A 22522-nucleotide genomic window follows, 5' to 3' on the forward strand; every position below is an offset into this window, starting at 1 on the left:
ACATCTTGATTAACCCATTTCTAATAATCTGTGTACCACCACAAAGTGGTGGCTTACCGGGAAGATTCTAACCACCATCCGTCTTGGGTAGGAGAAGCATGGCGTCTGCCTGACTCTGTTTTCTTTCTCCCACAATTCTGTTCTGTCTACTCCACCCACCTAAGTGCTGGGCTATCCAAAAGCCAAGGCAGTTTCTTTATTAACCAATGAAAATAACACATAGACAGATGACCCTCCTACATCACATGGTTCTGTTGTTTTCCACGTGGCTAGTTCACTACCCCTACTCTGCCTTTTCTCCTTCCTCTTGTACTGTCTCCTATCAAATGGGAGCAAATCATGCTGTTGCTGACTGTGAAATTTTGTCACCCTTGACTTTCTCATTTTCCTCTGACACTATGTTTCTTACCTGTCTCCACACCTGCTTGATCTCCCCAAATTCCTGTTCTGCCCTGCTCCCTGAATACATCTTTCTGGACCAATGTAGTATATTTTGTTTTTTATTTTTTTCCCCATTTTTAAAGAAAGGTCACAGTCTGTAAACCTAGCTGAACAAAAATGCATGGTAATCCTTCTGACTCAGCTTTCCAAGTGCAGGGATCACAGGTATACACCCCATGCCTTTCTGATTTTCTTCTAGCAAGTGTTCTGAATTCTTCTTAGGGACCAGCAGTGGCCTGATACTATTTTGTCTAAAGCCCTTAGAATCTGACTGTTGTTGCCACAGGACTTTTTCTAACCTGCAGTCTATATTGCATTATATCTATGTCTTGAAAGACCTTCTTAGCCTACAGCCTGAGACTTTCACTTTCTTGAACAGCTTCCAATTGTATGTCATCTGGCCCTAACCTACTGTTTTTGTCTGCCTCCTATGTCATTACATAGCTCCAAATGAGCCCTGTTCTTCCATGACTCCACTCTGTTGTATGCTGTTGCTTTAGAAGCCTTCTGTGACCCTGATTTATCTATACCAACTAACTTGAAGGGTCATTCACCTGTCTCAACCCTGGCCCTTCCCATAATGTGTATGTTTACTTATCTGTAGTTGTACCCTTATTAGCTAGTGGCTTAATAGGTCTGAGCATTATACTTGCTTCTTTATTGCCTTCTTTCTGTGACCAGCATAGGCAGGAGGTGTCTGCCTAAAGTTCTCCAGACTGAAAAGTTTATTTACTAAACAGTAAATGTAGGTAGAGATTCAGCATGTTCCTTCTATAAGCATAGCAAGCAGATGAAGGGACAAGTCTCATGACTGCCATTACCCTAGCAATGACCAGTAGCATATCTTACAGGTCCATCTCATGAGTCAGAGGCCCTGAGGATAGTAGAAGATGGGGCTGATTTGGTAAATGGTTCTTTTGTTTCTTACTGCTTGGGGTGTAGTTGGGAGGAAGAATAGTATTTGCCTTAAGGCCCATAAACAGTATTCAGGAGTCAGTCCAGGAAAGGCTCATGGCTCCTTTACTTGTGGGTGTAGGCTGGCTAGCAGTTCCAGCAGTTCCTCTTGGGTTGCCCTTCATTATTCTTCTGCCCATTGAGAGTTTGTTAGAAATGAGCTACACTTGAAACCTTGGTCCATGAAGTTAATCAGTTGCCATTTCTTGCTTGGTAAGAGTGTGGGCAGAGGAGAGGCCTACTCCGGGTCATTATTAGAAGTTAATTTGTGTCACCCCCAGAAAGCTATATTGAACTCTTTAACTCTTTATACCTTAGAATGTAGTCTGCTTTAAGTTAAGATGTACTCATACTAATTAGGTAAGCCCCTAACCCAATGTGACTGTTGTCCTGATAAGGAGATCAGGTAGGGAGGACAGAGACAGAATCAGATGCAGGAAGAGCTCCATGTTTTGATGTAGACAGATTGTAATGACTGTTGCAAGCCAAGAAACACAGGTGGTCTCAACTCTTTCGGGGCTGAATGACTCTTCCACAGGGGTCACCTAAAACCATCAGAAAACGTAGATACTTACATTACAATTTATAATGGCACAAAATTGTAGTTATGAAGTAGCAATGAAATAATTTTATGGTTGAGGAGTCACCACAACATGAGGAACTGTATGTATTAAAGGGTTGCAGTGTTAGGGAGGTTGAGAACCACTGCTCTAGAACATTCAGAAATGGCCTTCCCCAAACCTTGATTTTGGACTTCTGGGTGTCCATGGCTAGGAGGCAATCGATTTCTCGTGTTTCAAGTCACCTGGTGGCTTGAATGGAGCAGAGTGGTATCTTTGGCATCCTCCTCATCAGAGAATGGGTGACTCTGGAAATGCAAGGATTAAGGGATCATTTTCTGTTTCAGTGGTCATTTCTAGAGACTCCAGAATATGTAGACCAGAGACAGGAACAGTTAATGCCATCCATTTGTCTTGACATGAATCCTAAAGTGAAAACTGATTTGCTTTCAGACATGACAGTTTGGTCCTGTGGATTGTTAGTCTGGCCTCTGGAGCAAATAGCTGCAGAAGGGAGGAAAAGGAATGTTAGGTTTAGGCTAACAATATCATCAGTCAATGGAGAGGTTGGGATTGGGAGAGATGTTCAGGCATACTCTTTGTATGCCAAGGCATTTAAAGTTGCTTTCACTCTTGTAATATTCTTTTCATTTGCAGCGGAAAATCCGTCAGAGCTACTTTGCTTCTGTGTCCTATTTGGATACTCAGGTTGGGCATCTTTTGAGTGCTTTGGATGATCTTCATCTGACCAGCAACACAATTATTGCTTTCACTTCTGATCATGGTAAGCATTTTGCAGTGCATTGGTGAACTGAACATCTCAATTTCCTATGAAGCACATGTTGGACAATTTCTACATACACAGGGGTATACTGTTGTGTAAAACAGCAGTGCTCTGAGTTCAGGATCATGGGGAGCTTTTAAGAGCAATTTACTTGTTCTTGGCCCTCCATCTTGGATATATGAGATGAAGGCAACCAGCTAGAAGAGGAGCAGAGGATATAGGAGATGAAAGAAGAGGGTTTCAGATCCTCTGCTGCTGGAGTCATAGACAGTTGTGAACTGCCTTACATGGGTGCTAGGAATTAAACTTGGGTCCTCTGGAAGAGCAGGAAATGCTCTTCCTGTGAACTGCTGAACAACCCCTCCAGTCCTCATGCACATTTTTAAAAAGTTAATATATATAGTTATGGGCTTCATTACAGCATCGTCAAATATATGTCATTATTCTCTATTAAAATTAATCTTTCCCTCTGCTGTCCTCTCCTGTACCCTCTGCTCCTCTTCTAGCTAGTTGCCTTCATCCACTAATGTGGTTCCTTCTGCTTTTGTGTCACATGTATTCCAATGATATATCCAACTGTCCTTCCTTCTCCCTTCCTTAACATCTCTTTCTTGGAAGAAATTGTTTTAGCTCCCATTTCTAATCTAGAGATCTGGAGGACGTTTATGTGGAGGTTCTCTACTTCTTCTTGTCTAAAGACAAACCCTTGGTCTCTCAGGGATATGTGCTTTCTTTCTTACATATTTTTATCTTTTATTTTTTCCTTTTCCTTTATTGAAAACAGATTTTTTTCCTCACACAGTATGTCCTGATTAGAGTTTCCCTTCCCTCTGTTCCTCTCAGTTCCTCCCCACTCCCTTCCTATCTGATTCCAAGGGATATTAAAATAAAATATAAGATAAATTAAAAGCTAACACATTGGAGTTGGACAAGAAAAACAGTGGAAAAAGAGACTAAGGGAATACACAAGAATCAGATCCACTTGTTTGCTGATGGAGGAGGGTCAGGAATCCCATAAAAACATTAAACTGGAAGCCATTATATATACTCCGAGGACCTGGTACAGACCTGTTTAAGCTCTGTGCATGCTGCCTCAAGTCTCTGAGTTCATATGAGCTTTTATCATGTTGATTCAGGGGGCCTTGTTCTGGTGTCCTCCATCCCCTCTGGCTCTTACACTCTTTCTGCCTCCTCTTCCACAGGGTTCCCCGAATCCTGAGACATCCCATTTAGGGCTGATGAGTATTTCAGGGTCTCTTACTTTGCATAATGTCTGTTGATCTCTGTATCTGTTCACATATTTGTTCCTAGTTGTAGCATCCTAGAAAGAAGCTTAGCAGAAGAATATTTATTTATTTAGTTATGAACTAATAACAACAGCTCTGTACTGAATGTTGTGGGTTAGGCTAAGTGCTGTGCCCTGGGTGATGCCAGGCAGCCCTCTAGAGTTGGTGAAGGACTGTGAACTCCATATTTTGAATGCCAAATGAGAGTTCACTTTATGTCCCTGCTAGTTCTGTGCATACACATCGGTCAAACTTCCCAGAGCTGACTCCTGATGTTCCACTGCTGGACTTCTCACTTTTGTGTCCCCTAAGCCTCTTTATAACACCTTCTAATTCTTCGCGACTAACAGGTCTATTTAGATTGTTCACCTGGTCCTGGTTTAACTTTGGTATATGGTACTTATCTAAAAAAGTGTCCATTTCTTTTACATTTTCCAATTTTGTGGCATACAAGCTTTTGTAGTAAGATCTAATGATTCTCTGAATTTCCTCTGTGTCTGTGGTTATGTCTCCCTTTTCATTTCTGATCTTGTTAATTTGCATATTCTCTCTTCGCCGTTTGATTAGTTTGGATAGGGGTTTATCAATCTTATTGATTTTCTCCAAGAATCAGCTTTTTGTTTTATTGATTCTTTGAATTGTTTTCTATGTTTCTATTTTGTTGATTTCAGCCTTCAGTTTGATTATTTCCAGTCTTCTACTTCTCCTAGGTGAGTCTGATTCTTTTTTTTTCTAGAGCTTTCAGGTGGGCTATTAAGTCTCCAATGTGTGCTTTCTCCGTTTTCTTTAAGTGGGCACTTAATGCTGTGAACTTTCCTCTTAGCACTGCTTTCATAGTGTCCCATAGGTTTGAGTATGTTGAGTCTTCATTTTCATTGAATTCAAGAAAGACTTTAATTTCTTTCTTTATTTCTTCCTTGATCCAGGTGTGGTTCAGTAGTTGACTGTCCAGTTTCCATGAGTTCATAGGCTTTCTGGGGATAGCATTGTTGTTGAATTCTAACTTTAATCCATGGTGATCTGATAAGACACAGGTGGTTACCGATATTTTTTTGTAACTGTGTAAGTTTGCTTTGTTACTGAGTATGTGGTCTATTTTCGAGAAGGTTCCATGAGCTGCAGAGAAGAAGGTATATTCTTTCCTATTTGGGTGGAATGTTCTATAGATGTCTGTTAAGTCTATTTGATTCATTACCTCCCTTAATCCTCTTATTTCTCTGTTAGGTTTCTGTCTGATTGACCTGTCCATTGGTGAGAGAGGAGTGTTGAAATCTCCTACTATTAGTGTGTGTGGTTTGATGACTGCCTTGAGTTTTAGTAACGTTTCTTTTACATAAGTGGGTGCTTTTATATTAGGGGCATAGATATTCAGGATTGAGACTTCATCCTGATGAATTGTTCCTGTTATGAGTAAAAAATGTCCCTCTCCATCTCTTCTGATTGATTTTAGTTTTGAAGTCAACTTTCTTAGAAATTAGTATGGCCACACCTGCTTGTTTCTTAGGTCCATTTGCTTGATAAACCTTTTCCCAGCCCTTTACTCTGAGTAGATGTCTGTCTTTGTGGTTGAGGTGTGTTTCTTGTAAACAGCAGAATGTTGGATCCTGTTTTCGTATCCAATCTCTTAGCCTGTGCCTCTTTATAGGTGAGTTGAGTCCATTGATATTAAGTGATATTAATGACCAGTGGTTGTTAACTCCGGTCATTTTTTCTTTCTTTCTTTCTTTTTTTTTTGGTAGTAGAGTTTGTGTGTTTCCCTTCTTCAAGTTGTGCTGGTGAAGGGTCATTAGATGTCTGAGTTATTGTGGGCATTGTTGGACTCCTTGGTTTGTGATTTTCCTTCAATTACTTTCTGTAAAGCTGGATTTGTGGCTACGTATTGTTTAAATTTGTTTTTATCCTTGAAAATTTTGTTTTCTTCATTTATAGTGAATGAAAGCTTGGTTGGGTATAGTAGTCTGGGCTTGCATCCATGGTCTCTTAGTTTCTGCAGTACATCTATCCAGGACCTTCTGTCTTTCATGGTTTCCATAGAGAAGTCAGGTGTAAGTCTGATAAGTTTACCTTTATAGGTAACTTGACCTTTTTCCTTTGCAACTCTTAATATTCTTTCTTTATTCTGTATGTTTTCTGTTTTGATTATTATATGACGAGGAGATGTTTTTTTTTTTGATCCAGTCGATTTGGTGTTCTGTATGCTTCTTGGACCTTCAAAGGAATATCTTTCTTAAGGTTGGGAAAGTTTTCTTCTATAATTTTATTAAATATATTTTCTGGACCATTGAGCTGTAATTCTCCTTCTTCTATCCCTATTATTCTTAGGTTTGTTTTTTTTATTGTGTCCCATATTTTCTGAGTGTTTTGTGATGAGAATTTGTTGGTTTTGCTGTTTTCTTTGATCAGTGTGTTTATTTTCTCTATGGTATCTTTAGTGTCTGAGATTCTTTCTTCTATCTCTTGTAATCTGTTGGTAGTACTTGTCTCTGTAGTTTCTGTTCGTTTATCCAAATTTTCCATCTCCATCCTTCCCTCGGTTTGTGTTTTATTACTTCCACTTCATTCTTCAAGTCTTGAACCGTTTCCCTTACCTGTTTGATTGCCTTTTCTTGTTTCTCTTGGTTTTCTTGGGTATCTTTGAGAGATTTATTCATTTCCTCTACGTTTTTGTTTGTAATCTCTAATTGATTATGGCAGTTTTTCACCTCCTGTTTAAGGTCCTCTATTATTTTCATATAATTCACTTTTGAGTCGAATTCTTCTAATTCTTCTGGAATAGGGTGTACAATTCTTCTTATTTCAGGATTCCTGGATTCTGGTGATGTCACGTTGCCTTTCAGGTTGTTGGGGGAATTCTTGCATTGGCGCCTGCCCATCTCTTCCTTCAAATGGAGCCAGGAGAGGCCTGGTGTCTTGGTCCAGTCTTTGCTGTGACTAACTCTCTGGGTTTATCTCCTCAGTGTAGGGGCCGGAACCTTTCCCTTCCAGATGGAACTTCTCAGCACCTACACAGGGACACCTGGTAGCCCAATGAGCCAGGGACCAAGGGAAGAAGGAGGCAGGCAGGGCGGGTCCAGGAGAGCACAGCAGACCCTGCAGCCCCAGCAGGAGGGGCCCCCACTCACTGGAGGGGACCTTGAGGCCTGCCTGCTAGTCAGGCACTCACTGCTCTGGGTGGGTAGCCTTAGTGTAGGAGCAGGAAGCTGATCCTCAGCAAAGGACCTTGCAGACAAGGCAGGCTTGGGGGGAGGGGGGGCACGTGTGCAGGAAAGAAAGCCCTGCAGCAGGAGCTGGGGGAGGGGGGATTTGTGCTCTCTTCCGGGACAGTCCGCCCCTGGATAGCACACACTCACCCGTCCAGATGGAACTTCTCAGCACCTACACAGGGACACCTGGTAGCCCAATCTCCCTTAAGCCTCTTAACCCGCAACCTTTTAGCTTCATGCTACACAGGAACAACTGGGCTAGTGCCCTACAAACCCACTGGGTCGTGGCTGCTTTGTCTTGGAGAGAGCAGGGCTTCCCTCACCCAGTCCACAGAGGTGATAATCTGGAAAATTTCTTATTGAGCTCCTTCAGACTTTTTGAACACTCCTGTCTTACGTCTCCAACGTTACAGACAGAAGGATGGACAGATTGCCAAAGCCCTTGCACATCCACAATGACATGATGTCCTTCTGAGTAGGAGATTGATAAGGAAATCAGTCTGAGGTTCTAAGACCATAATCCCCCCTCTCTCCCCCTCTCTCTCAAGAGTTATTTTATTATCATTATTTGATTTTTAAATGTATATGGGTGTCAAAACTGCATGTATGTCTGCACATCACATATGTGCAGTGCCTCAGATGGCCAGAAGAGAGTCAGATCCCCAGAGATTGGGTTAGACAGTTGCTTGTGAGCCTCTACGTGGGTACTGGAAGGACTCAAACCCAGATCCTCTGGAAGAGCAGCCAGTGCTCTGAACTGCTGAGCCATCTCTGCAGCCCCAGTTTATCTTACCTTTATTTATGTGTGTATGTCTATATAAGTATCTGCTGTGTGAGTGCGGGTATCCTTGGAGACCAGCTGGAAGTGATTCACCAGACATAGGTCCTGGGAACTGAACTCCAGCTCTCTGCAAGAGCAGTAAGCACTCTTTCCTCTTGACCATAATCTCTTAATAGTTCTGACACTTGTTTGTAGCTCCAGCATTGTTTGAAGAATGAATAAGGGAATTTGCAGGCTAGTCTCTGCAACCTCCCTTGGCAAAAGTCACCAAATTTGACTGTTATAAAGTACAGGTGTATGCCTGCACTTTCCTCAATTCACTCAAGCTTTTAGTGTCTGTGGTTATTTTTATAACATGAGATTCTTTACATACAATCATTGTCACTCACTTTTGTCTTTAAAGCTTGCTCATATATAAGTAGGTTGGGACATTATCTTTTAGAGTGGACACTTTAAATGAATGCTGAAGATTTCTTTTTCTTATTCAGGACTGAAAATTTGGGTTATTTTTTCTTTCACATATGAATGTACATGATATGTCTTTAAAAAATTCAAGATATTCTTATCTTGTGCATAGTTCTGTAGCTCTGTAGTCATTCAACCTCAGTATTAAGAACTTGAAGCCCATGTCATAGCCAAGAGTTAGGACACAAGGCAAGGTAGTGGAGTGATTAACTCTTAGGACCCTATCATCTAGGAAGAGCTGCTCAGTACAGCTGAGTGGTAGAGTATGTGCCCAACAGGTACTTGGCTTGGCAGGAGAGGTACATTTATTTGGAGCCTTTTGAACAGATAAAATTCAATGTGTGTGTGTGAATTTCTAGTTACTTTTAAAAAAAGATACTATAGTTTGAGAATTTAAGGTTGTCCCATTTGAAGGTTTCTTCTTTGTGGATAGATATCTGCCTTCTAATAAAACAGCATTTATGTGAACTAGCTTTTATAATTCTAGAGGAATTTCCTTAAGATATCAGCTTTAGTGTTCTCTGCTCTTTACATTGAGAAATGAAATGTTATCTAAAGTAAACAAACCATAATATTGTTACTAATTCTCTTTCATTGTGTGCTTTTTATGGCCCAGGGTGGGCCCTAGGTGAACACGGAGAATGGGCTAAATACAGCAATTTTGACATCACTACACGTGTGCCACTGATGTTCTATGTTCCTGGAAAGACAGCCCCACTTCCTGGAGCAGGCGAGAAGCTTTTTCCCTACCAGGACCCCTTTGATCCCACCTCAGAATCGATGGATCCAGGTATAATATATATAGAAATGACAGTGCCTTGCAGTGAGAGCACCTTTGGTTTAGATGGGAATTACTTCATCAGACAACTAGCTGTCCCACTTTGTGGTGTGTTGGAATTCATTCTCAATATTGTTTAGTGTTCATATATTTTTTAAGCATCTCCCATGTACTAAGTTGAGAATGCATGGCAGAGCCAGAGTTGACAAGAATGGTCACTGTATATCGGGGCCCTTAGAAATTATAGAGGGTCAAAGGAGCTGTTTGGAGGTGACAGCAACATGTCAGACCTTAGAGGAAGTTTCTGTAGCCTGCTGAGACAAAGTCTCTCCAACATATAAGTGGAATGTTTGGTGTGCATGCTTTTTTGGGGGACCCAGTGCTTACTGAGAGGTGTTTTCCATTTTGGAGCTCGTTGATCTACTAAAACACACCAAGTTAATATGCTCTGTACCCCCAGCAGCAAAGGGCATTTACTTTCATTTCTACATACTATGCCTTTACAGCCTTGAAAAACAGGCACTCTTCCTACCTGTGTGAAGTGGCAGATGTAGGTTCTTGAGAGTTATATCCTGACTTTCCTGTCTGGTACACTTTTAGGCACCAGTTACATACTTCCAGTGACATTTCTCTTTTCAGAGTGCTTTTCTGTGAGCTACACTAAGTCAGGTGTTCCCTTTTCTAGACTGACTGGCCCCGGGCTCCATCTTTAACATCTATGTCTTGCACTTTATGTTCATTGCTATGTAAATTGATCATGGTTTTAGATCATCATTCTGGCCTTTCTAGATTTCTGAGTTTGCTTATATCATCTAATTTTCTTTTTGCATTTTTAATTTTGTATGATTCATGCTCTGTGTTTCTTTCCCAACACCAAGAGAAAAGTTAAAGAGTTTCAAGGCATGAGCTTGATTCTTTATTGCTGGGACAAATCTGATAGGACTTTTTTTTGAAACTTGTTGGCCCCCAAACAAAAAAAAAAAATCACCTGCAGCCATGGCGACCCCCCCCCCAAAAAAACCCAACAACCTGCAAACCAACCAACAAAAAAATCCTGTAGAGAGATTTGTAATCATGGCTACTGAGAGGCTGAGGTATAAGAGATCACATGCTCAAAACCTGCCTGAGATACAGATTGAGTTCAAGACCAATCTCTGTAACTAACTGAAAACTCAACTCAAAAATCAAAATTCAGGCTCAGGATCTAGCTCAATGGTAGAACATTTGCCTAGCATGTATAAGGACCTGATTTGAATCCCAGGTAATGAAAAAGAAAATTCTGAGTCTTTTCAACCCATCTTTTTTCTTTATTCCATATGTGCTATGCAGTACATCAGCAAGCATGCTCCTTTCCATTCAGAATCTGTCTCTGCCCCATTCTCATTAATTCCACTGCCACCAGCCTTCTGGTGTAGCAAGTTTCTGAAGTCTCCTTGCTTGTGCCCTAGACTGTTTCCTTCTCAAGTAACAATTTTGAAACTCAAAGCAGAGGTAGGGATATAGTTCAGTGGTGGAGTTCCTATCTGAATGGACTGAGCCTCGACTTTTATCCCTAGCACTGTAAAGGTGAAAGTTAAAACCAAAAACGAAATCTCCAAAATCCAGCCCTCCTGTTTGCCCATCTCACTGAGGAAATTTCTTTACAGTGGCTATCAAGGCCTTTCATGATCGGATTGCTTCCTCATCTCTTCTTCCTCTTGACAAGTATCCAGACCATTCTTTCTGTGCAGCGTCCCACAGTCCTAGTTCCTCTTGGCTAGATTGTTTTCTCCAATGATGTATACATTAGGTCATGTTGCCTTCTGCTTTCATAGTGGTGTTTTATTTTATTTTATTATTTTTTTTATGAGAGGCTTTTTCTAGGGAAATGCAACACATATGTGCACACACATCTACTCACCCCCGGAAAGGGAACCCACAACAGACCAAAGTAACAATTACACCAAAGCCTAGCTTGGTGAATCAGTGAGTTTTATTGGGGTTACTAGTAGGAAGATGGGTGAGAGGATCCTCACAGGAGCACTGATGACTCAGAAGCAGCTGCATTGCTGAATAACCCACATGAACATGGTTGATGACTCATAAAAGCTATGGCCCTAGAGTTCTCGACATAAGTTGCAAGGGAGCTTGGCAATTCTAAGAGATGGCCTGCAGGCTTGTGCTGAGTCTCCTTCTCCAGTAGTTGTTTTCTGCTCTCATCTCAGTCTATGGTGGATATATATAATGTGATATATGCATTCAGTAGAATATTATTCATCCTTTAAGAGAAAGGGAATGCCAGTGTATCCTATAGAATAGATGAACCTGGAGGATTCATGTTAAGTGAATTAAACCAGGCACAAAGGATCAAATGTGGTCTGAGACCATTCCCATTAGATATCTCTTGTAGTGTAGTAGTCAAATTCATAGTTCTAGAAAGTAGAATGAGTGTCCTCAGTTGATAGTGGCATAAAAATGGACAACCATTGTTTGGTTTTAGTGAAGAGTTAAGTGCTGAGGTGGTGGGGACAGCGATATAAAATGAATTGCAGAAGTGATAATGATGATGATACAATGTGAATACGTGTATTGTGACTAAAAAATGGTTGGGTTGTGACTCTCAAGTTTTGTGTATTTCACCATAATAAAAACAAAATATGAATCAAAAGCAAATATTTAGAAATGAATTATCTTCAACAGACTTTTACACCATGGGTAGAGCTGTAATTGGTTGAACTTGTCTGGATCAATTATTTGGCTCCAAAATTTAAGTAGTTTAAAAATGCTTCCAGCAGGCAAGAAACACCTTCACTTCATTTTACTGTTAGTGAAGGGAAACGTCCTGTAGAGGCAGCATTTCTAAGCTTCTTTTTCTAAAAATTGGATGTTGTATATGAAAATGAAAAGCTCTGGTTTGGTTGACTCTGCGGTGTACCAGACAAGCTGTGCTGCTTCCTGTTTCAGGTGGGCACGTCACGGACCTTGTGGAACTTGTTTCTCTCTTCCCCACACTTGCTGGACTTGCCGGACTACAAGTTCCTCCGCGGTGCCCCATCCCTTCTTTTCATGTTGAGCTCTGCAGAGAAGGCCAGAATCTCCAGAGGCATTTGCAGCTCCATGACTTGGAAGAGGATCCACACTTTCTTGGTAATCCCCGGGAGTCAATTGCCTATAGTCAGTACCCCCGGCCTGCAGATTTCCCTCAGTGGAATTCTGACAAGCCAAGCTTAAAAGATATAAAGATCATGGGCTACTCTATACGTACAATAGACTATAGGTATACAGTGTGGGTTGGCTTTAATCCTGCTGAATTTTTGGCTAATTTTTCTGACATCCATGCAGGGGAACTCTATTTTGTGGATTCTGACCCACTGCAGGATCACAATGTATATAATGACTCCCAACATGGAGATCTTCCCCACTCATTGAAGCCTTGAGTTCTGCCAGCCTCGGAGGACCGCATATGTGTCCTCTTGCCCCCTTCTGTCTCATGAAAGGTGGCATTAGAGGTGGCTATCTTTTACAACCTATTGTATTAGATATAACCTTAGTGGGTAGCAATCAAAACAGCATCATCAATTTGGCTTAGGACTATGTGGCAGATAAATCTTTTCATTTAGTTCTTCTTAAGTTATAAATGATCATTGGATTTAGGCTAGGCTGAAGCGCTTCCATTTTAAAAGCACTCATCACTTAGGTTAAGTAAGTACAAAAGTGAACTTAACAAAATGTAATCATACCTTTGTATATGTAATCCATGGTAGCCAAGACTAGTACTGTACTAAAATAATTTACTTGTTGAATTTAGTGCATTTCAGAAAGTGACCATATTATCGTAGGTAGCCCAGTGTAGTCAAAACATGTTAACATGGGATTTATTTCTTTCTCAAATACGAAATTAAGTAATATTTCTAGAAGCAACTTCTATATGGTCTATGATCAACTTTTGTTTATAAGACTACAGATTTCAAAATGAAAGATAAAATACACATGGGATTATTAATGCAGCATTTCTTCATTAAATAATTAGTGCTTAGTAAAGTATGGATAAAGGTACAAAATTCAATTAACTATTTCAATACTTGCTAACCCAAATAATAATTTGCCAGTAAATAGTATAACTCTTGAACTTGGTATCTGTTAAAAAGTCTGTTATTCACAATGAAAAGCATTTAAAATGTAACTATACCCATGATTTGAATCATTCAAGATCATATTCCTATTCATAGTTAGAGAATTGCAAATACCCACTTATCCTGGAGGCAGGAGCTATTCTACTTCTACTTTTTGGTAAAGAAAACATAAACTTATGAAGTGTACATTATTTTATGGCTTGTGGAAACTTTAGGGTATAAGTAATTTTCAGAATGTACTTCTGCATTCCCTGAATATTCCCTAAATATGAAAGTAATAAGAAGGTATGTAATAGGGATAAGGTTATTTCATTACCTACCTTTGTTTAAAAAAAAGTCAATTCTGTAATGTGCTGAAAACTGTTCAGTTATCATTAGTCAACAGTTTTCCAACATACAGTGCTTTTAGTCTTGTATTAAATGAGTAATTTCAATAATTTTCTCCTTAAAAATGCCCCAGTCTTTCAAAGTAAATGTTTTTTTTTTTTTTTTTTTTTTTTGGTTTTTTCGAGACAGGGTTTCTCTGTAGCTTTGGAGCCTGTCCTGGAACTCCCTTTGTAGACCAGGCTGGTCTCGAACTCACAGAGATCCGCCTGCCTCTGCCTCCCGAGTGCTGGGATTAAAGGCGTGCGCCACCACCGCCCGGCCCAAAGTAAATGTTTTTAACATAAAATATAGCAAATAGTTAAGTAGATTTAATTACTCTTGTATATTAAATTATAACCCAAAAGCCAAGATATTATTTTTAAGTCTGTAAAATCTCAAAGACAGATTGTTTTTATGAGTTGGCCTACAGTAGAGGGGTAGCTGATAGCACAGTTATTTTCCTGAGCAATCAAGTGACTGTCTTGGCAACAGCAATTTGTATTTGGGGATTGATGGTCCCATTTGTCTCTCCTGATCCCTACATTTGCCTCTCATCTAGAAACTGGCTTTTGTAGATGTTTTATTTCAGTTTCTTCTTGTTCTTCATCTTTATTGTTCTCATTGTATTTACTCAGTGCCATTTTTACAATTTAGAAATTCTTCACAGCATGTTTTTATCTTGCTTAGCTTCATCTCTTACTCCACAGTTATAGGGACAGATTTTGATAACAGGTTTTTTTTTTTATTTTACATTCATTTATTGTTTCTGTTTGATCATAGTATATACATTTCAGTTTTCTTATTTAATCTCCTGAACCACAGTTTTAGTGTTAGCCCCCTCCAAATTCTGCCTCTGATGAAATCATAAGCCCAGTGGTGCTATCCACTTAGTAGTTACAAGACATTTGTGATTATTCAAATTTAAATTCATTGACATGAAATAACATTTTAAATGATTTCCGGTACGTCGTAATTCAAGTGCTCAGTAGCTAGACATAGAGCTTTTCCATCATAGCAGACAGTTCTACTGGGTAGAACTATCCTGGATTCCAACTGATTAGCAGGTTCCTACTGTCATGCATTTGTCCACAATGAGCAAACTATGTTTTGTTTAGGCATAGAGTAGGGAGTTTGCTGTGGCCATCAGCCTCTTCCTTTCATTCTTATCACCATTGCCTCTCTTCCTTTTTCCTCTCCTTCCCAAATTGTTTACCTCCCCCCCTTTTCCCTTCCCTGTTCCTTAAGGAATCCATGTGTCTTCCTAAAAAATTCCTCTTGACCCTGCCCTTTGAGAACACCATCAGTGCCTACTAAGGGTCTAGAAAGACCTCCACTGAGCAGTCAGAGTCTTCCCTGGCTCCACAATGCCCCTTTCCTTGGCTAACTTTTCCTTGCCAATCCCTGCCTCCCTGGCCCTTCTAGCTTGTGCCCTCACTTCTTTGCTCCAACCACTTCATGGTCATTCTTCATAGGCTGGCTCCCCTACCCCCACTGCTTAGAGGCTGAGGCTTCCGGGACTCTTTAGATTGTATTTTAGGGAAACTGAATGCTTTTTAAAAAATCTTCTATTTACTTCACTTTTTAAAAGGCACTTTTTATCATCATGAATTTTATGTGTTAATTATAGAAAAATTGGAAATCAGAAATGTAATAAAACACAAGAAAATGTCTGAGTGCTTTATCCTGAGATTGTCATGTAATATCTTGTTCTTTTGGGTGTATGAATGTTTGCCATTTCTTGATCCTCTATGTTCTTTATAATGCAGTTTCTGTTCTTACGTTTTCTCTAAATATTATGTATGGTTTTTTAGTGACTTTCTCAGATATTTTATATTGCTGGTAATATGTTTTATTGTATAGTTTTATTGTAATTTTCTTAACCTTCTTTCAGTTGTTGGAAATTTAGGTTATTTTCAAATTTTTAGTATTACACATAATGCTATGATCAACTTTGTGAATAAAATATTGAGTTCCAAAGTATTACCATAGGATGGTCTCTCACTGCCGAGTCATCGAAAGCAGCTCTATTTTGTCCTCTATTGCTGATATAGCATACTAAAGTTAGAAAACAAAGTCAACAAGCCTATACATAAAACCATAGCATCGAGAAAGCAAGCCTGTGGTACAAATAGGTGAAAGTTGTATCCTGCTTTGACTTCTGATTCTTTGCATATTAGTGACATAAGCCATTACTCTCTCTGTGTGACAGTTGAGCTTTGCATTTCTAGTTGTCTGACTTTGTGTGGTCATATTATGGGTGTTACCTTTAAATATAATAAAATAAATTGCTCTTTTCTGGTGTGATAACTTTTCCTTCATTTTTGTATTAACCATACAAACAATTCCATTTGAGAATGAATAAATACTTGTTTTCCTTTGGATTTTTTGGGGGGTCTTGGTGTTAATTGTCTTTCCACCTAATTATAAGAGTAATGGATGTTCATTATTTAAAAAAGTAAAAAAATGATGAAGCTAGAAAGAAGCCTAGTTTCTTAGTTGGGTTTTTGAAATTATTTTTATTTTCTTTGTATGAATATTTTGCTTGCATGTGTCTCTGTACACCATGTGCATGCCTGATGCTGTCAGAGGCCAGAACAAAGAGTTGGATCCCTTAGAACCGCAGTTACAGACTGTTATTAGCTGCGTGTGGGTGCTTGAATTGAACCCAGCACCTTTAGAAGAGCAGTCATTGTTCTTAACTGCTGAACCATCTCTCCAGCTCCCTTAGTTTCTTTTTCAGTTTGACAGCACACATAAGCAAAGGGTGTTTTAGCTCCTAGTCCATGAGGTTGCAAGCAAAGGTATCACAGTCCACTGACAGAAGAGAGTAATTGATATGTATTCGCTAGTGTGCTTACTCGCTCTGTGCAGTCCTGGGTTCTCAGACAGTTAAGGTGGACCTTCCCCACATTAGTCAATGTAATGAGAATTACATTGCATGCATGCCTAGATGTCCATTTCCTGGGTGATTCTGGATTTTTATCATTGTGACAACACTAAAAATCATGCCAACCTTCAGAATATAGCTAATGTTGACATCTATATGTATTTCTACTCCTTTTTTGTATTACATAGGAGTAGATAAGGACATTTTATCTTTTCATAGGTGGAGTCTACTGCCACATAGTCTCTGTCTTAATTGTGATCTAGTGTAATGTCAGTAGCTTTTGGAGACAAAAATTTATTATGTTGCCCAGGCTGGCCTTAAGCTCAGTATACTCTTACTTTTACAGTTGTCTGTTGCTATAGCCTAAATAACAAGATATTTTGTTTTCTAGAACTGGAGATCAAACATGGGCTTCATCCACTCTAAGCAGCTGCTATAGAACCAAGCCACACTCAAGCTTTAGCATGGTTTTTCACGGTAGTTGGCAGGTATTGGTTAATAATTGTAACTACCACCTTTCCTGCACTAGTCTGTTTTTGACAGAAATTCTCAAATTTTAATATGCATTTAAAAATCAGTAAAAATACAGGTGAGAAAATTTACCATCTTAACCACTTTTTTGTTTATTTAATTTTTACATCCCAATCAAAGTTTCCTCTCCCTCCCCATCCCCCATCCCATCAATTCCTCTTCCCTTGTTTCTCTTCAGATACAGGTAGGCCTCCCACAGATATCAGCCAGCCGTAGTATATCAAGTTGCCGTGGGACTAGGCACCTCTTCTACTAGGACTGGATGAGGCAATTCGGTAGGAGGAAAGGGTCCCAAAAGCAGGGAACACAGAGGCAGCTCCTGCTCTCACTGGTCAGAGTCTCACATGATGACCAAGTCACACAACTGTAACATATATGCAGAGGTCCCAGGTCAGATCCATGCAGGCTCTCTGCTTGTCAGTTCAGTCTCTGTGAGCCCTGTAAACTCTGATTAGTTGGTTCTGTGGGGTTTCTTGTGGTGTTCTTAATACCACTGGCTCCTACAATCCTTCCTCCCCCTCTTCCACAGGATTTTCTGAGTTCTACCTAATGTTTGACTGTGGGTCTCTGTATCTGCATCCATCAGTTGTTGGATTATGCCTCTCTGATGACAGTTAGGCTTGGCATAAATCTATAGATATAGCAGAATATTATTAGCAGACATTTCATTGATTTCTTTTTGTTTTGCAATTTGTATTTGGTTTGATCCTAGGTCTCTGGGGTATTCCACCTCTGGCTCCTGGCCCTCAGGGGTAAGGTAAGTTCCCTCTCAGGGTATGTGTCTCCAGCCACAACTTTTGTGCCATCTTTACTCTGGTACATCTTGTAGACAGGACAAATTGTAATTCAAAGGGTGTGTGGCTGAGTTGGTGTCCCAGTCCCTACCCTGGAAGTCTTGCCTGTTACAGGAGGTGGGTGGTTCAGGCTCTGTTTTCCCCATTGCTAGGAAACTTAGCTAGGGTCACCTTCAAATTTCTGGGAGTTTTCATTGCTCTAGATTTCTAGCTCATCCCAGAGATGCGATGCCCCCAGATTCTAGTTGTCTCTCCTAGTACTCTCTCCTTCCATTTTTCCTATCCTTCCTGTTCCCATGACCACCCTCCATCCAGACCCCTCCCCATGTCCACTGGCAATGTCCATTCTATTTCCCCTTCACAGGGAGATTCACACATCCCCCCGAGCTCTCTCTGTTACTTAGCTTCTCTGGGTCTGTGGGTTGTAGCTTGGTTATCCTTTACTTTACAGCTAATATTCACTTATGAATGAGTATATACCATATTTGTCTTTCTGGGTCTGTTTGGGTTACCTCACTCAGGGCAATCTTTTATAGTTCCATCCATCTGCCAGGAAATTTCCTGATGTCATTGTGGTTTTTTTTTTTGTTTTTTTTAACCACTGAGTAATAAATACTCCATTGTGTAAATGTAGGACATTTTCTTTATCCACATTTTGGTTGAAGGACATCTAGGTTGTTTCTAGTTTCTGGCTATTATAAATAAAACTTCTATGAGCATAGTTGTACACATGTCCTTGTGATATAGTAGACCATCCTTTGGGTATGTGTCCAGAATTGGTATTGTTGGGTCTTTAGATATATTGATAACCAATTTTCTAAGAAGCCATCATATTGATTTTCAAAGTGGCTGTACACGCTTTCACTCCCACCAGCAGTGGAAGAGTGTTTCTTTTGCTCCACATCCTTTTCAGCATGAGCTGTTGTCCCTTGTGTTTTTTATCCTACCCATTTTGACAGGTGTAAGATAGGATCAGAGTCATTTTGATTTGCATTTCCTGATGGCTAAGGATGATGAACATTTCTTTCAGCGGTTCTTGGCCATTTGAGATTCCTCTGTTGAGAATTCTGTTTAGATCTGTACCCCATTATTATTTATTTATTAAAGAATTCCTGTTATATCTTTTTTAAAGGTTTATTATTTATATAGCGTTCTGTATGTATGTGTGCCTGCAGGCCAGAAGAGGGCACCAGATGTCATTACAGATGGCTGTGAACCACCATGTGGTTGCTAGGAATTGAACTCAGGACCTCTGGAAGAGCAGCCAGTGAGTGCTCTTAACTGCGCCATCTCTCCAGCCCCTTACTCCATTTTAACTGGATTATTTTTTGATGTCTAGTTTGAGTTCTTTATATATTTTGAATATTATTTCTCTGTCGTGATGAGGGTATGGTGAAGATTTTTTCCCATTTTGTAGGCTGCCATTTTGTCTTTTGACAGTGTCCTTTGCCTTACATAAGCTTGTCAATTTCGTGAGGTCCCATTTGTTGATTGTCAGTCTTAGTGTCGGCATTATTGGTGTTCTGTTCAGGAAGTTGCTTCCTGTGCTAATGTGTTCAAGGCTATTCCTCACTTTCTCTTCTATCAGGTTCAGTATATCTGGTTTTATGTTGATTAATCACTTTTTTTTTAGACAGTCTAATTGTGTAGTCCTGGCTGTCCTGGAACTCACTCTGTAGACCAGGCTGGCTTTGAATTCACAGAGATCCACCTGCCTCTGCCTCCAAAATACTGGGATTAAAGGTGCACGCCGCCGAACTGTCCTATATTTACTGCTTTCAATGGTGACTTCTGAGGCATTAAGTAAAATTACATTTAGTGCTTTAATCACCTCTATCCATTTAGAGAACTTTGTTCTTGCAAAACTGACTCTGTTCTATTAAATAGTAACTCTCCATTTCCCCCTTTTCCAACTCCTACTACCATGATACTATTTCTGTGGCTTTGACTATTCTAAGGTTCCATAGATTTGTAGACATACATTTGGGTCCTTTTGTGACCAGATTATTGCAGTCCTTATAATGTCTTCAGTATGCTACCATGTTGTAGGATGTTAGAAGTGTCCTTCCTCTTGAAGCTGAATATTATTCTGTTGTATGTATTTACTACATTTTGCTTAGCCATTTATCCGTGGATGGGTTGTTTGTATCTTTGACTATTACTCACAGGGCTGCTATCAACGTGAATGTAAAATGATCTGTTAAAATTCATGATTGTGGTTCTTTTGGTGTGTGCTACATTAGTCATTTATTGTTAAGATGTGCGAGTGTGGTGTGAGAGGTGGCAAAGTGACTGGAGAAGCCTCACCTGGGTTACAGAAGGAATTTTCTGCACAGCTGTAAGTGGGTGGGTCCAACCCAAGCCAGCCATAACCACCCTGTGTGAATGGCCTCTATTATAGCTTCTCAGATGGATGCTTGACTCCTTTTCCTTCCAAAAGGCCATCATTTTGGTTCCAGTTTCTTTGGAGGGGTCTCGTGAATTCTGGCCTGAGATCTGGGCAGACTGGGATTACCCTTGGGCCTCTGCCCTTTATCTCTTTTTGTCTATTGTAAAAAACTATCAGCTTAGCCTACTCTGAGCTGTCTCTGGAGACTATAGGGTAGTTCTTCTCTGCTCCATATGTGTATGTGAAACAGAAATCTGTCATCAGTGGGTACTGTTAGGTCACCTGTGTGGCTACTGTGAGTCAGAGTTCTCACCACTTTGGGGTATTGCCTTTACACATGTCACTGGAAGCTCCAGCTAGCTTCCTTGTTCCTTCATGCACTAGATGTAGCAGATGCCATGTACTGCTTGAGGTTTTGAGAAAATACAGGGCAGTCTGTTGTGGCAAGGAGGCCACTGTCAAGAGTTTCCTTGAGGGTTCAGAGTTTTCCAACTGTAACTTCAAATATTGCCTGAGACCATTATTAGCCATAATGTAAGTCTATTTTTATTGATTTTTTTAAGGGGGGGGGAACAGGTCTGCCTATGTAGCCTAGGCTTGCCTCAAATCTTCCTGATTTAGCATCCTGAGTGCTGAGATTATCATGCTTGGCAAAGATGCGAAATTTAGAGTCTGGATTCTAGGCAAAGGTTCTTATCCTCTGATGGGAGAAAAGTCCAGATTAGAGGAAACAAAGTTAGTTAAGATTGACACCAAATGGGGCATCCTTGAGACTAACCTCAGGAGTCTGGTGCTCGGTGGTGCAGCACGGCCCGCTCAGGAGTCTCACTGCTAAGAGGAGTAGTAGAAAATCATCACATGCTAAGGAAGCAAGAGTTAAGATGAGCCTGGGCTTACTTACTTTGCTTTCTTCCTTCTCTAGAATTCGGAGACTATGATTTATGTAGGTAAGAGGGTTTGGAGCAGGACTATTGTGTCATTTATAAAGCCCTTTCACTAATTTATTGCCCTTTTTGGTATGTTTTGGAAGGAGCATTTTTCAGGTTATATATATTCAAAACTCATTATTTACTTAGCAGGTTTATGTATTCATCTCTTTTACACTATTAGAAGCATGCCTTTGTATTTGTATTAAGAGCAGCCCGAGTTTTCATATGAATAAATCTCTCTACATTTGCCATTTTTTGTTTGTTTTGTTTTTTTAGGATAGGGGTTCTCTGTCTAACAGCCCTAGCTGTCCTGGAACTAACTCTTTTAGACCAGCCTGGCCTCGAACTCACAGAGATCTGCCTACCTCTACCTCCTGAGTGCTGGGATTAAAGGCATGTGCCACCACCACCTGGATTAAATTTGCCATTGCTATTGTGTGTACAGTTCTTGCTGTTCTGTCAGGGCTTTTCAGTGCTTCCTTTAAATGAATGACACTATTGATCAGCTACCTTTGATCAAATTGATCAAATTGTGATAGCACTGACCATGTTTGTTCTTTCCAGGTCCCTAACCTGTTCTGTGTGAGGCTGAGGCTGCTGTGCTATGGATATTGCTCAAGACTTCCTTTTCTTTTGCTAATTTTTTTTAGTGTATAAAATGGTGTGTTTTGTTTGCTATTTTATACCTCTATGTAATTGTGCTTTGCTCATATTTGCTCTTCTGTTCTCTCTTTTTTGTCTCCCACTCACATGTTGGTCTCCTTCCTCTGGCCAAATACCCTCTGTCATAGTTTTGGGAACTTGATACAAAGTTAGACATACCTGGGAAGAGAGAGTCTCGTCTGAGGAAATATATCCATCAGATTGGCCAGTGAGAATGTCTGTGGGAGCATTTTCTTCATTGCTAATTAATGGAGGAACATCCTGGCTGTGTGGATAGCAGGAGGGCCTGTGCTTTAGAAGAAGGTGCTTATCAAGTCATGGTGAGCAAGTCTGTACTCAGTACTTCTCCATGGCCTCTACTTCAGTTCCTGCCTTGAGCTCTTACCCTATCTCCTTGATGGTGGACTATCATATGTCAGTTACATAACCCCTTGCTCCCCTTGATGATGGACTATCATCTGTCAGTTACATAGACCCCCACTCTCCTTGATGGTGGACTATAATCTGTCAGTTACGTATACCCCCTGCTCTCCTTAATGGTGGACTATAATCTGTCAGTTACATAATCTTCTGCTCCCCTTAATGGTGGACTATAATCT

The 22522-nt window shown here is 40.2% G+C and overlaps 1 protein-coding gene across 4 annotated transcripts in view; it reads left to right on the forward strand.

Moving 5' to 3' along the window:
* Positions 1 to 22522, forward strand: part of Ids (iduronate 2-sulfatase) — a 204976-nt gene that overhangs the window by 12711 nt on the left and 169743 nt on the right. For 3 of the 4 annotated variants that reach the window (XM_057760041.1, XM_057760042.1, XM_057760043.1), the window contains exons 7-9: positions 2613 to 2739; positions 9091 to 9264; positions 12196 to 12378. In XM_057760041.1, coding sequence (XP_057616024.1) covers positions 2613 to 2739; positions 9091 to 9264; positions 12196 to 12378 — 484 coding nt within the window. Of the gene's footprint in view, positions 1 to 2612; positions 2740 to 9090; positions 9265 to 12195; positions 16026 to 22522 lie in introns of those variants that run through there. The other variant, XM_057760040.1, reaches the window with a different exon arrangement.

The sequence above is a fragment of the Chionomys nivalis genome, chromosome X (assembly GCF_950005125.1).
Source record: "Chionomys nivalis chromosome X, mChiNiv1.1, whole genome shotgun sequence".
NCBI classification, from domain to species: Eukaryota; Metazoa; Chordata; class Mammalia; order Rodentia; family Cricetidae; genus Chionomys; species Chionomys nivalis.